At 36.3% G+C, this 15,625-nt stretch overlaps 1 protein-coding gene across 4 annotated transcripts in view; it reads right to left on the bottom strand.

Moving 5' to 3' along the window:
* ANKRD44 (ankyrin repeat domain 44) overlaps nt 1-15,625 on the bottom strand; it is a 288,736-nt gene that overhangs the window by 88,418 nt on the left and 184,693 nt on the right. For 2 of the 4 annotated variants that reach the window (XM_033112215.1, XM_033112213.1), the window contains exons 10-13: nt 11,369-11,483; nt 4,284-4,366; nt 3,083-3,200; nt 841-909 (exon numbers count right to left, since the gene is read on the bottom strand). In XM_033112215.1, coding sequence (XP_032968106.1) covers nt 841-909; nt 3,083-3,200; nt 4,284-4,366; nt 11,369-11,483 — 385 coding nt within the window. The remainder of the gene's footprint in view (nt 1-840; nt 910-3,082; nt 3,201-4,283; nt 4,367-11,368; nt 11,484-15,625) is intronic. The other 2 variants (XM_033112214.1, XM_033112216.1) reach the window with 1 other exon arrangement.

Raw genomic sequence — 15,625 nt, 5'->3', positions numbered from 1 at the left:
TTGTGCCTATCCTGGTTCAGGTCTACATTCTGCTCATTTGGACTATTGCAATACCATCCCTACCAGCCTTCTTAGCTCAAATCAAACTTCCATTGAATTTCTAGTTATGATGCATGAAGAACTAGGTTTTCAAAAAAAAAAAAAAAAAAAAAGAACTAGATTTTCTAAGATCCACCCACATATGACAATCCTGTCCCAAAACTTTTGGTCTTCCCCACTGAACAAAGCCTTTATTCCTTAGTCTGGAATTGAAGACCTTCCCAAGCGTGGTCCCAATCTACTTTTAGGGAGTACCTTTCTCTCTCCCAGATGAGCCCACTATTGAATTCAAACTAAATGACCTGAGGTTTTCCCTATTAGGTCCACACTTCCCTCTATCTTTGCCCATGTGTTTTCTTCCCTGGAATGCCCTTTCCTAAATCACTTCTACACATCAAAACCCAACTCCTCCTTCAAGCCCAGAAGTTCTTTCTTTTGTCTGAGATTGTTTAGCTCTTATCTGGGCCTCTTTTGAGCTCCTATCAGATACTCCCTTCATGTTTGTTATTGGTGTTGTCTCACCTTCTCCACTGAACTATAAGCTCTTTGAGGGTAGGGATGTAGGTTAATGGAAAGACCAATGACCAAGGAATCAGAAGCCCTGGGCTTCGGTCTGGGAGAGATGCTTTTCTTGGGCCTTGTGCCTGCTTTACTGGTGTTTCAATACAAGAAGGGATACCCTGAGGATGGAATCTCCCCAGTTAGCTTCCCTGTTTACCATCTCAACATAACAGGACTTCCAGATGGACTGCTCCTGATCCTTTTGTTTAGGCACTTGAAACAGAGGTCCCTGTTACCTACCTCCCACACTTGTCCTTTTTATGGAAATCCGCTCCACTGCTCTGCAAGAGTTTTATACATTCCACATTACTAGAAAGACAGGGAAAACATCATTAAGATAGTAGAGGTTAATTGCTGGACTATCTTCAGAATGAGCTGTTTTCTGCAGAGTGCAGATGGAGATGAAATGATCCCTTCAGCTTTAAATTCTGCTAACACAAAAATAACCTGAACATATTAGACTAATGCCATATTAAGGATCCAAAGTCCTAAAATTCTTTTCTCAAAGCTAATAAATCAGTACTTTAAAGAACTTGATGAAACATTTTCAATTCCATGACTAAGAAATTTAATGACTATTACATGATTAAAACTTTCAGTGATGGTTTTCATTGTTTATCTTAAAATTCTCTTTCAAAACTATGAAGAGTTAATGAAACAACCCTTTAAACCTATAATAATTTCTTGTCACATTTAAACAATGAGCCAGAGTGGATGAGCATTACATTTTATCACAGCAGAGTGAATTCATCATGATGACCATTTTCAACCCAGAATCTCCTTAATGAGAAATGAAACAGCTGCATTTCCCTGTCTTTATGATCTAGGTAAGTGAATGTGCAGAACCAAGGCAGAAAATGTTGTAATGGAGTATAGTGATCTTCCAAAGCTTCTTTGTCATTCACAGAAGCAATAAATCACATTTAGTAGAGAGAAAAGGACCCACTGAAGTGAATTTTCCTATTGAACAGCATCTGGCTAAGTATTAATTCTAACAGGATTTTCAGACATGAATCTAGAATGGTGTGTTGTCACCTTCTGTACAGGTCTGATATTTTTTAAATTGTGGGCATAAAATAAGACAATCATCCATCATTGTTTTAAACTTGGGATGCTAAGAAGTGGCTTGGGATTTACTGTTTTATCTTTTAAATAATAAAAATGATCTCGTTAATGATAAACCTGAGCAGGGCTATTCCCACCCCATATCCACACTTCATAGCCACCTTTCTCAGAGAAGTAGGTGTTTCAGTCATAAAACAAGAACTTTCTGAGACCATTATGCATTGGTGTAGATTACAAGTTGATATAAAGCACCTGTCGTTACTGAATGAAGCCAAAGGATCAAAGGCAGAGATAGATCTCAGTTGTGTAGCTCATGAAACTCACATGATTTGGGGGAATGAGGTGGGGAGAAGGAGGTTCTTTAAAAAAAAAATAGTACAAAATTATGAATATAAAACTAGATACAAGATTGCAGAAGGGAACTATGCAAGTAAGGGGCATTAAAGCTTCACACTCCTTATGGATGATGTGATACAGAATTGCACACCTGAAATCTATGTAATTATACTAACAATTGTCACCCCAATAAATTAAAAATAAATTAAAAAAAATCACAATTAGAAAGGTAGCTGTCAACTAATAAAAATAAATATTTGCTGAGGACTTAAAAAAAAAAAAAAGCTTCACACTCAATCCACCTCTGATAAATAGGTAATGCCTTTAGTAATATACAGATAAATGGAGAAACGTTGCTGTTCCTTAAGGACTAGGAAATTGATTAAGAACCAACACCTTACCAAAACAAGGTCATCTGAGAGATGATTTGTCAATGTGTGGTCATATATCAACAATATATCAATCAGAGCCTTAATCTAACCACTGATATGAAAAGGAGTAGCTGATGAAAAATTCTCTTTATAACTTAAAAAAAAAAAAGGCAAGGATTAAATCACTTCTTTCCTATTCTTTGGGTTTTCTCAACCATTGTTCACATTTAATCATTATAAAGACTTAAAAATCAATTTTGAAATAAGGACGAAAAATGTTTGAAAATGAACACGAATTAACTCAATCTGGAATTCCCTTGATCATCACCCACCTACCAGCAACCAAAAGGAAAATCTTAGGGACAAATCTCAAATTATTTTCTTTCAGTACAGGGAGTACCAAGTAGATGCATATTCTATAGGCTGAAAATCTACAATTTAAAAAAAAAATGGAAAGAAAAGAAAGTAAAGCGAGAGACATGAAAACAAATGAAAAAATATTTTCTACATGAGATGGGCTAAAATTTTTCTTTGGAAAAACAAAAATGCAAATAAGTAAACTAGAACTGGAACAGGGATACTTGGTTTTGGTAGAAATGATTTTTGCCCATTTTACTAGGGAAACTGATTGATTCACAGACAACTTAAGTCAATTAAGATGAATTAGTAATTAAGTCATACAATAACAACTAAAATTGCTAACTACTCACCCTCCTGCAGCAGCAGCATGAAGGCACGTTCTTCCAAATTTATCTGGGGTGTCTATTTCAAAGCCTGCAGACAGCACGTGCTCATTACTAAACAAGGATACTATGCTATACTTTTGTCCTAGTTAAACCACAAGAAACATTGCAGAGACAGAAAAATCAGTTAGTAGAAAAACCAGGACGCAAGCAATTGTAGTCAGAAAGAGGTTGTCATGGAAACGAATGGCAACTGCTCAAGCTTGGCAATTTTATAGGAAGAACCGTGAAGTCAAGAAGAATTTATTTTCACATTCAGCTCTGAGTGAACCACAGCCCCCGTATTTCAATCCCAGGATGGAAATTTATGAAACCAATTTGAGGTAAGTAGGGCAATAGATAGGCAGACAGAACACATGGAGAAAACATGGAAGGCAAAGGAGTAATCTTAACATGCTGGGATAGACATTTTCTTAAGTGTATGATGAACTTTCAGTTGGTTTAAGATTTGGGAAACATGCTTCCATGCAGGGATTATTTTTGCACATGCCAAAAGCAGTGAAAGCAGAATTAACCATAGGTAAAATACTTAAAGGAAAAAAATGCCTCTGGAATATCTATTGAATTAATTAATAAACAATCTTTGCTTTGCAAATCTCTATCACCTTTGAAAGCCAGGAACATGGAGGTTGGCAGAAGCAGTGATAAGAAACATTAGCAAAGCTCCAAACCAGGAGGAATTTCTTGGTTCCAAATAGGCCCACATTAAAAAAGTAAAAATTAAACCTAGTTGGCGGGGGATCAACTATAGTGATTTTTCAGAGCCCACAGAGTTGGAAGGTAACATAATTATTTTCTACAGTCAAAATGTGGGGGATCTGGCCTTTTTCCTTCGCAGAAAAATATTAAATGTTAAGCCACCATTTTAAGTCTTAAAGATGTGCTGTCTGATGATGACAAACTTTCTATAAGTGATGGCCATCCCTGTTTGTCTCTCAGTCAGGATCACCCACGCTTTAACTTGAAAAAACAGACAAGACTCTCACTCAGGGGCAGGAATACTGACATTCCGACACTTCCAACACCAAGGACTGCTGGGAGCTGTCCCCAGAGCAGATAATGATTGACGTGAAGCACAGCCAGCCTCTCACTCAGAGCAGACACTTGAAGCCATGTGGCTCGCTTATAGGACACATTAAACCTCATCTGTGGGAATGGAGTTACTTACCTGATGATAACAACTTTCTGCAGCAGTCAGAGTGAGCATTTAGGGCAGCTAAATGTAAGGGGAACATGCTATGGATTCCACACCTGAGGAGGAAAAACAGAGCAGCTCATGGTAACAGATCTCAAGAGCCATGCAGAAGGACAAGTACCAGTTCTCTGATGGAAATTAAATCCATGACATCTCACTCAGGGACTCTTGGATGAGATAATTTTGTAATTCTTCCACTCGAGGAATAATGATGCAATCATTCTCTACCTTCAAATAATCAAGTATTGGACCTAAATCAGAATTAAAAGCCCATAGAAATAGGGATATACATTTTTAAGAAAGTTTCACGTCAACATTATGTGACACTTTACATTTAAAATTAATTTCCCTCCCTTTTCTCTTGCAGGTTATCAATTTGATGTCTCTGTTCATTCGTTCATTCACTCATCTATTGCACACTTTGTAAGTATCAGACACTATACGAAGAGCTGCGGATAACAAGATACTCTCAACTTCGAAAAGCAACCTGTTTTATCCCTTGAATTAATAAATAAAGATTTACTGTTGACCAATTATGTGCCAAGCACTTTGCTAAGAGTTAATAATGGCTGTGTTATTAAAAATAAATTTTAGATGAGAGTAAAAACTGTTTACCTTTTGCAAGTACAACTTCGCCTTTCTAATAGACTTTTATACTGCACATTAACCCACATCAGGATACCGGCAACATAAACGCACTTAAAAGTAATAAACATTATCTTGCATACATTTCATAAATCTAGCATAAGGGAAGCTAACAATATTACACAAAAAAGCTAGAAAAGGACTTTTTTGACCAATCTCCCACCACAACACAGTCCCCAGGATGATCTCTTAAGGGAAAGGCAGCCTTTTGATCGCAGCGCCTTCAGAATTAAATTCTCGTCCTCTTGCCCATCACCTCTCCTCCAATAAGGACCCAAAGCCGGGTGCTGAATTGTAGTTCTTAACAAACAGCACCACCAGGCGATTCCTGTGTATTTATAAGCATTTATAATGTTAGTGATCATTTCTCATAATATCTCATTATATTCTCATATTTCAGATTCTGTAAATCTTCTGCACAACACAAGCAAGTAGGTCTATTGACACCTGCAGCTTTAATTATCCAAGATTCTTCTCCAGCAAAAAGTGGCCCATTTTTAGATTCTAGTCTTCATTTTAAAAAAAAAACACACATATGATTTGAATTTGTTAAGTTTTGGATACGTGAATTTTATTTGCTATCTCAAAAGTTACTATGATGTGTGCGGACTAGGTGAAAGCATATACATATTCACAGATGTTGCATGGTATTCAGTGTTCTGCAAGATCTGAGTCTGCTAGCAATCAACCCCCTCTCTCTCTCCATGAAAACTTCTTTCTATTTACTAGTGTTTTTGTTCAGTCTTCCCTCTGTTCATTTTCCTTTCCCTATATGGAGATTTCCAACCCAGTGTATATAATAGCCCGCATCCATCAAGAGATGCAATTTGCCCGTCTTCCGGGCAGTGTCACGCAGAGGAGAACTGCTTGTAATTGCCTCTCTCATCACTTACAAAAAAGAAATTCTGAAAAGCAATTGCATCAGTGACAACCTTGACGCTCATGAAAAGGAGGAGGAAGTTGGAGGATGGGAGAAAAGCTTTTCTATTTATGCTACTACGTATTTATATTGTCTCTCTTGATGCCAGGGAAACATACTCATTTTTAAAATGTATAACATGGTTTAAAAGTTCTCACTCAATGGAACTTGAAGGTAATGAGCTTTTATCCAACCATTTTATTTATTTGGGGCAGTTAAGGCAAAAATATATGATTAAATATCTCTGGACATTTGGAAGATGAAAACGGATAGAATATTTTCTAGGGTGTTTTCAAGTTCCTAAAAGAACATGCTTAAAGTCAAGGACTGGATTACTGAAGATTTCTTTGAGCTTTCTTCATTCTTTATATATATATATATACACACACACACACACACACACATATAAAATATAAATATATTAAAAAATATATTTTTTAACATTTTATATCATACATTATATACATATTTATATATACATACATATACACACATATGTATATATACACTATATATAATATGTATCATATATACATATATATGTATATATACACTATATATAATATGTATCATATATTTTATAAAGATGCATGAAAATATTTATATAAAATAATACAAGCAAATTAATTCAAGAAAAATCACATTAAACTCTATAAGAAACCAATTATGAAAACTTAAAAAAGTATAAGGGATAGTATGACAGCAACAGTATTATAACATATTCCTTAAACTTCATTATCAGTACTTCTAATCAACCTTACTACTTAACACCATTGGCTTTAGATAATTCATCACACTCTATGTTAGCTAATTATGTAATTTTTGTTGTTGTTACTTATAAACCTGAGAAAATAAGGGAGGTAAATCTACTCTAAAAGATCTAGCAAAAATTCTGTTTGATGTATATTTTTTATTCCATAGTTAATAAACAGTCACTACCTTCAGTGTAGGTTATGAAAACATATTAATTTAGACTCAAGTAATATTGACATTTGAACTTGAATATGCTGCTATGGTTAGACTAGGTAAACAAAACATCAGGTCAAGATTGGAAATAAAATAAAAGTAGAATTCAGAATCTCTTAATCACTTCAGAAATGATTCATACATTTCAAAATAAAATTACTCCTTTATTGTTTTAAAATAAGATCACCTATAAAGGAAGGATCATAAAATCTTTAGCAGGAAAATTAGAGTTTGGCTGTCTTTGTCAAGTAAGAATCATCACTCTTACATCATCAGGTATACATTAAAGAAGATCAAGAAATAAAGATGTCAGCTAACACTAAACTTAACAATGCATAAATTACAGGAAAGAGGAGACCAATTCCAGTTAAATTGCTACATTTATTTGACCAGACATAAAATTAATGTAACACATTTGTATTAGCCATTTCTAATTTAGCTGTTAGCTGGCATCTTCCATCCAGTTACTTCAAAATAGATGAGGTCAGAATAAATTGTAGACAGCTCTCAGAGGTGAGGAAAGGGCTTTTGCACCATTAGAATATCAGTTCTTTTAAGCCTTCCCCTTGGCACCAGAGAGACATGGCTGTCCCTTCTCAAATCCAGTCTTTTCTAAAGCCTTCCCTTAGACAATATGGTAAAGAACCCTGTGGTTAAGGTGATGGGATCAGAAACTTCAAGGTTGAATTCTAGTTTTGCTATTTGCTAGCTATTTGACCTTCGGCAAGTACATAATGGTTCTTTTATCCAGAAAATAAAGATAACAACACGGTTGATCTTGTAGAGTAATTGTAAAAATTATTTGAGAAAATGCACACGAAGTGCTAAATAGAGGGTCTGGCCTTTGGTAAGCCTTTACCACACATGTTAATATTAATATTATAATTGTCTTTTGTAGTTATTACTAGTTTAGTTGGGTCATCAGCAGTCATTTTTGAAGTTATAATCATGTTGTACCTCCTAAAAATCAGGCACAATTCCTAAAAAGCTAAGAATAAATTACGATCAGCTAGCATTTCTGTTACCTTTCTACATTTCAAAATCCTTTACTATAATTATCACACAACTCTCTGAAGGAAGTTGGGTGTCATGCAGAGTGTCATGCGGGGTCTCTGGTCCCGCTCCCCACATGAGAACGCAGGACTTGGTGAGGCCAAAAAGGAACACCCATGGAGCCATAGATGGGGGAGTCATACCACTATATTCTTGCTGGCAGCATCCGCGTCTCGCAATCCGCGCTTGCTAGCTCAGCCACCATCTGCTTGCTAGGCCCCATCTTTTCTCTTCTGGTGTAGCCATGGCAGTTATATTACTGGCCAGTGGCTCACTGGTTACAGCTGACGGCCAACTAGCCACAGCTGATGGCCATCCAATCACAGTTGATGGCCATTTACTACCCGAGTGAGTACCTTTCCATGTGAGGCCGAGAGCCTGGAAACTGGACTCCTGGTTCTGTCCCCACAGTGGGATTGGTTAATTTTTTTCCCACCAAGTGGGTGAAACAAAAATATTTGATAATTTTTGATCATCAAATGATTTTATGATTCTTAACTTGACTGTTCAACCCAAACCAAATCAATTTCTTATTACTTTTATCTATGTCATTCCAAGTATTTATCATGTACCCCTGAATTACAGCATTTGAATATAACTGATAACAATGATGCCTGGTCCTTGATGTTTGCAACCTACAGACATTTCTGTGGTTCCTTTTGAATCAAGTCCTAATGAACCACTGTTACTGAAGGGTGTATTCTTATTCCCAGATATGATGTGACAAAAGAAAGTAGATGTGGCTCTTTGAAGCTGGAACAATGTTTCCCTCCTCAGTGTCCCCAGGACAAAGCACAGCCAATGGAAGGAAAGGCTACTTGAACAACAATGTTATTTCTAGGGCACTTTTGTCAAATTGTATGTGTTTGCAAAAACTGAAGGCAAGATAATTATGAGGAAATAAACTTTGTACTTATTGAGTTAAAAGTGTTTTTGGAAATTTTCAGTAAGGATTGGGCCCAGTTTATCTTTATCCCTCAAACAGATTCAAATCTGAAAGAAAAAAGAAATTCATGGTTGCTTGGCCAAGATTCCCCCAAGTAACTGGGAGTTGAAAGAAAAGTATCACTGAAAATACTAACACATCACAGGTGAACTTGGTCTGTGCCTAGATATTTTCCTTCTGCTTAATGAACACTGGCTTTGGGTAGCCGGGATCTGGTTGGGAACTCCGGAATCTGGTTAAGAGACTCCTGAGTCCTCGCACATATTTCCACATAATGAGCTGCTTCCTTCAGCTTGCAACATCCCAGCCAATAAGGTCCTTAGGCTTCAAGCAGATTCCCTTCTGTTCTGAAAGGAGACACCTACTGCTCTGACTATTTGTCATCATGCTGCTTCTCCTCTGTCCACTTCCAGCCTTGTCGTAAACATGAGCCCTCATCTTTTCTTCCCTGGACTTTCGCAAGAGGCTGCCAATGGTTTTTAGTCTGGACCACCTCCAATACGTCTGGCCTGCTATCAGAGCAATCTTTCACACGAATGGGATCAGTATACACAACTTACCCTACACCCACGCACAATTTTGTAACAGCTTCCGAATGCCTCAGGATAGAATCCAATTCCTTAGCAGGGCATGGAAGGTCCTTCAAGATGTGACCTTTCCCGCCCTTCCACCTCATTTTCTTCCACTCCCCCAAACACATCAGATAATCCAGCCTTAGGAATTTGCTTTCAACACATTCAGATGTTGTGCTTTGTATATACTGTTCCTCCTTCCTGCAATGTCCTTCCTCACTTCCCCCTCTAGCTTTTAACCTCAGACAGTTCTGTCCGCCTGGCAAACTCCTATCCATCCTTCCTTTTGCTGAAATGTCACCACTTTTGCAGAACCCAGAGAGTCAGTGTTACTCTGACTGGTCCCACCTGCCTGGTCCAAACCTTCACCATAACAAACCTCACAAAACTGCAATCATTTACTCTTGGGCTTATCTCTACCACTAGACTGGGAGCCCGTAAGATCATTGAAACCTACCACTTTCCTGGACCATTTATATCTTGGCTCATTCTCAAGCAAGATTTTACAATTCTATTGCACAAAATTGACAAATAAAATAACATTTCTAATTTACACTGGCCCTCATATTGTTGTTCTCCTGAAAATTTAGTTATTGTTACCCACAGTCTCTGTGATGAAGGCTAAACTCTTTATTCAGCCATCTAAGGCCCTTGCTAATTTGATTCTACTACATATTACTAAGTAATAAAATACTAGTTAATATTTATTGATAGCTTACTATGTGCTATAGTAAGTTATTGTTCCAAGAGCTTTTAAACATGGATTATCTTGTTTAATAACCTTAACAGATATATTTATATAACTCGTACTCATACAGATCTTAACCTATACCAGACAGCTTTACTAGTAATCAAGTCCTTTAATCCGCATAACGAACCTATGGATAAGTACTATTATTACTCTCATTTTTCAAGTGAAGAAATCAAAAGCCCAGAGAGATTGATCAATGGGCTCAAGGTCACACAACTCACAAGTAAGGTGGCTTGGACGGGAGCCCACGTAGTGCCCACGAAAACCTGGGCTCCCAACCTGCCACCCGATACTGCCTCTGGACAGAGCATGGTACCATCACACTCCCTCTGCTCTGTCAGGCTAAGCTCTTCCCAGGGTTGTACTCTCTTCGTCTTTTGTTTCTGCTTTCCTCCCTGCTTGGGATGCCTGCCACCTTCTGCTCTACTCAAATAATTCTCATACTCCAAAGCCTACCTAAAACTCACCTTCTCCTTGAAGCCTTTTCTGAAAACTTGGGTCCCCTTTGACCTATCTCCTTCCTGTCTGCATTCTATGGCATGTATTGTCCACACCAAACATTTTGCTGCCTAAGTCCTGTTTCATTTAGGACTTTATTTATCCTTTCTGTCATGGCTCTTTGTCGTAAGCAGGCCTTGGGCTGCCAATACAATTACGACCTTTTTGAAGGAACCAACCAGGTAACTTATATCTGAAATTTCCCATAGCACCCAGCATTGTGACAGAGTGGTACAAATGCTTTACATATTCTTGTTGAACTGAAGGGTAAAATGAATTCAGGTCCCCTTTCCCTATGTAGCATATTTACTCAATTGTACCCTATAATTGTATGATTAAAATGAAGCAAGCACCCTGAAAATATTCTGAATTTGCTCACTTATGTTTTATTTTTCCTGCTTTACTAACCTTGAACATCGCAAAGAACAGAAGAATATCAGAACGCAGAATGAGGAATAAAGTTCAAGTCTCTTTAATTAAAACAACTGAATAGACCTCTTTCTGAGGTAGCTGAAAAGTAAAATTGGTTTTTCCTGGCATCTGTCATTAAAAGTCACTTAATTTAGTTCAAATTTAATTTGTGTTTAGCATACTGGTTCAAATCCACCTTAACCTGGATAAATGGAAACTATCTACTGCATGACAGAATCCCTTTGGCAGTATTCCCACATGCGGCAATTATGCCACCATATCTGTGCAGTAACCTACTTGGCTGTGTCAGCTCCGCTGGTTATTAGGGTGTTAATCAGAAGCTCATGACCGTATCTTGCAGCCACATGGAGAGGAGTGTTGCCGTCCTTATCCACACAGTCAATTTCACCTCCTGGAAGACATTTTTTAATATAGGGTAACATAAGGATTCAGGTTGATTCAGATACTACCTTCTATGCTAGTCACTCATGTTGATCAATGTTGATTTCTTTTCTGCTCTGTGTGCTTGTCTGCTCTGAGGTCTAAGAATGCTTTTCAAGGGGACAACGCACCATCTGAAGTAGGAGTATTATTAAGTCAGCCTAGAGGGACGTCTATCAGAAATGCTTTTGGAAAATCTTTCCATATTGGCTTCTTTAAGGATCTAAAATCTTACAACTAGATTCCTGCTCTGAAGGAACAATGTAATCAAATTCCGAAAAAAATGTAATTCTGAAGATGTATTCAATTTTAATTTCATCTGCTGAATTCAAGACCTCTGTAAACCTGATACTACAGCATAAGAACCAAAGGGAATCAAGAGTTCGGGAATATATTTTATGTAGTTTGATTATCTAGTTTAAAATCTAATAAGTAAAAGCATAAACTATGAACTGAAGATGTCTATATTTATAAAAAATATCATATTAATCATCTATAGTACATAATAATGTAGCATTTTCATCTTGTTTAGTTTTAATTTGCCTTATTTTTCCCCAACTTTTTATTTTATATTTCTTTCTTACTCCCCCTTTCCACATAGGTATATGTAAATATAATTAGTCTATTCATATATTTGAAGAACCATTTAAAAATAAGTTAGACATCATGACTTTTTACTCTTAAGAACAAACTCTCCCACATAACCATAATTCCATCATCACACCCAAGACATTTAACCTCGATATAATAATTTTATATAATACAGTGCATATTCCAATATTCCCAATTATCCCCAAAATGTACTTTACAGCTATTTTTTTTAAAAAATCCAGGATCCAATCAAAGATTCTGATAGAGTTTGGTTGTCATGTCTCTTTAGTTTCCTTTAATCTAAAACAATCTTTTTGCCATTTATATATGTATGTATACATGTATGTATTTATAGTCTCTCATGTGATTGCTATTTTTGGAGGCGAAGCCTAGATTCATGTACAATGTTCTGCATTCTGGAATTGCCTGATCATTCTTCATTACTAGACTCAGGCTAAACATTTTGCAAGAATACCCCAGAGTTGATGTACACTTCCCACTCCATTTCCTCAGCACAAACATAAAGTCAAGTTATTCTATTAATGGGTGATGCAAATTTTGAATACTTGCATTGGCTACAGAGTTTCAGTTTGGGAAGATGAAAAAGTTCTGAAAATGGATAGCGGTGATGGTTGCACAATAGTGAGAATGTATTTACTGCCACTGAACCACACATTTAGAATTAGTTAAAATGGCAAATTTTATGTTGTGCATATTTTATGATGATAAAAAAGAGGTTTGATTACTTGGTTAAGGTGATGCCTCCCAACACTCTCTATTGCAAAAATATCTTTTCCCCTTATTGCTTGTAATTAACAAGCAACGTGTGGGGTGACACTTTGAGATTGTGCAAATATCTTATTCCCAACAAATTTTCTCGCAATGATTTTAGCACATACAGAGAGTACTTTGTTCAAAAGTTACCTGAATTCTTTATTTTGTGTGCTTATTATTACCAGTTTGACACATAGTGAGGATGGTTTTATTCTGTTTGTTTTCAAAATTTTTACTGGGTTTTGATTTTATCTTATTAATATGTAAAACATTTACATGTTTCAAAAATCAAAATTCGATTTCTAGAAAGCCTCACTCTCATTTGTATCTCTTCCACTCATCCTCAACAATATCCTACAGTAATAATTTTCATTAGTTTTGGTTTCTGCTTCCTGTGATTCTCTGCAAAAATAAGCACATAAACTCTTTCACACCTTTTCTCCCCACTTAACCATATATCCTGGAATTCACTCCTAGAGATCACTTCTTGGAGATCTTCCTCGTTTTTGTACAGTTTTATTGTTTTCCATTGTATGAATGTACTAGTTAAGTGCACCAATCACATATGGATGAGCATTTAGGTTGTAATATAATATTTATCAGGAACATGGCAGTGAATAACCTCTTGCACATGTTGTTTCCTATTCGTTGGGTGTATCTTCAGCGTAAATTCCCAGGAGGAGGATTTCTAGGTCAAAGGGTTAATGAGTATGTGGTTTTGTTCAATTTTACCAAATTTCCCTCTTTAGACACTGGGTAATTTTGCAATTACAGCATCAATGTATGAGTAAGCCTTTTCCCCACAGCCATGTCAAGCTTTTGAGTAACTGCCATCTGATGGGTGAGAATTGGCATCTCAGTATAGTTCTCTCTTGAATTTCTCTTATTAAGAAAGTTGAGCATCTTTCCATATATCGAAGGACCATTTGTTTATATTTTTCTATGAACTATTCGTTCATGACTTTTGCCTATTTTTCTAAGTGTGTGTGTGTGTGTGTGGGGGGTGTCTTTTATTCCTTGATTTTTCAAGGGCTCTTAAAATATTTGGGAGATTACTCATTTATCAGTAATACATGTTGCAAATATTTCCCCCTTAGGTTTTCATTTGTCTTTGGTGTTTTACCCTGATTATTTTTTGGGGGTGGGCAGGGGTGATGTATCAGTCTTTTCTTTTATTGGTCTTAGGTTTTGAGTTGTAGTTAGAAAGGCTTCCCCCACACTCTGGCAATAAAGAAAATTGACATGTGAAAATATCTGCAACATGTATTACTGATAAGTGGGTAATCTCCCACATAATTTCAGAGCCTTTCAAAATTAATAAATAAGGAGGAATCAAGAAGAAGGTGGGACAGGGAGTGACTGCTAATGGGTATGAGGTTTTTTTGGAGGGTGACAAAATGACCTGGAATTAGATAATGGTGGTGATTATAAAACCTTGTGAAAATACGAAAATCTACTGAACTGTATACTTTAAAATGGTGAGTTTTATGGTATGTGAATTATTTCCCAATAAAAAGGAAAAGGCTGAAGGAAGTTACAGGAAAAGGTGAGTGAGTAGAGGGAAGCAGACCAGGGAGAAAAAAATACGTAGTATGTACTTGTACTTATGGGAGCCAATATGCACTTCTAGCTTGATAAAACAGCACCTAGTATATAGGGCACACAATGTAAGTTATTTTGAGGTTCTATTTCCTGGCTATCCTGTTCAGAAGCAAATGTCTGCATCATTATGGAAGCAGTAAGTTACTAAATTGCAGATCACGCTCTTAGATATCAGGTATTTTAGAGGTCTCATTAGCAAATTTTGTTTCACAAAACATTCTATGTATTTCCCTCAAATCTTGAACTTTATTCTCATTATCAATTATATTGAACTTAAGGAAGCTGATATTTTAAAACTAAAATATACCATTACAAGATACAACATTAATACTATAATGCTTAGTTTGTATATCCGAACTATATACACATACCTATCTATGCCAAAATGAAAAATACAAAATCTTGAAAAATGTAAACATTACCTGAATGGCTTAGACCAATCTAGAAAGATACTATATGCATTTGTTTTAAATAATATTTCTCATTGAGAAAGTAATATTCTCTTTCTAGAAAAGTTAGACAATGCAATGAAATAAAGAGAAGAAAACAGAAGTCACTGAATATCCAAGATAGTCAGTATTCATATTCTGGAAAATTTCCTTCCAGTTGGGTGAGCATATATGTAGAAATTTCCCATGATTGAGCTCATAGTGTAGAAAGAGTTTGGTGTCATGCTTTCCCGCCAAACATTTCATCACAAACACTTCCGATGTCATTAATTTGTTTCATTAATGTAAATGCAAACGGTTACATGTTACCAGTATTTAGAGAATTTACTTAGCAAGTCTACAATTACTAGGCATTTAGGCTATTCCCAAATTTTGCCATTAAGTAAAACATAGGAATAAACATACTTATCAATAATGTTTATCTACATTTAAGATGATTTCCTTCAGCAAAATTTTTAGAAGCAGAACTACTGGATCAGAATATGAATATTTTTAAGGCCCTTGGTAAACACCGGCAAATTGCTTTTGAGAAAGGCTGTGCCCATTTGCACTTCGATTAGCAAAATATTTGAAACCTACACCAAAAAGGGAGTCTTCTCAGATCTGGGGGAAGAGCATGAATTTCCAGGCCAAGACATTGTCTCTTATAATATGACCACTATATAACCGTCACAATAATATCCATTGCATGGCCCTT

This window comes from Rhinolophus ferrumequinum, chromosome 8, assembly GCF_004115265.2.
Source record: "Rhinolophus ferrumequinum isolate MPI-CBG mRhiFer1 chromosome 8, mRhiFer1_v1.p, whole genome shotgun sequence".
Classification (NCBI taxonomy): domain Eukaryota; kingdom Metazoa; phylum Chordata; class Mammalia; order Chiroptera; family Rhinolophidae; genus Rhinolophus; species Rhinolophus ferrumequinum.
This window is presented reverse-complemented; position numbering and strand designations above follow the sequence as displayed.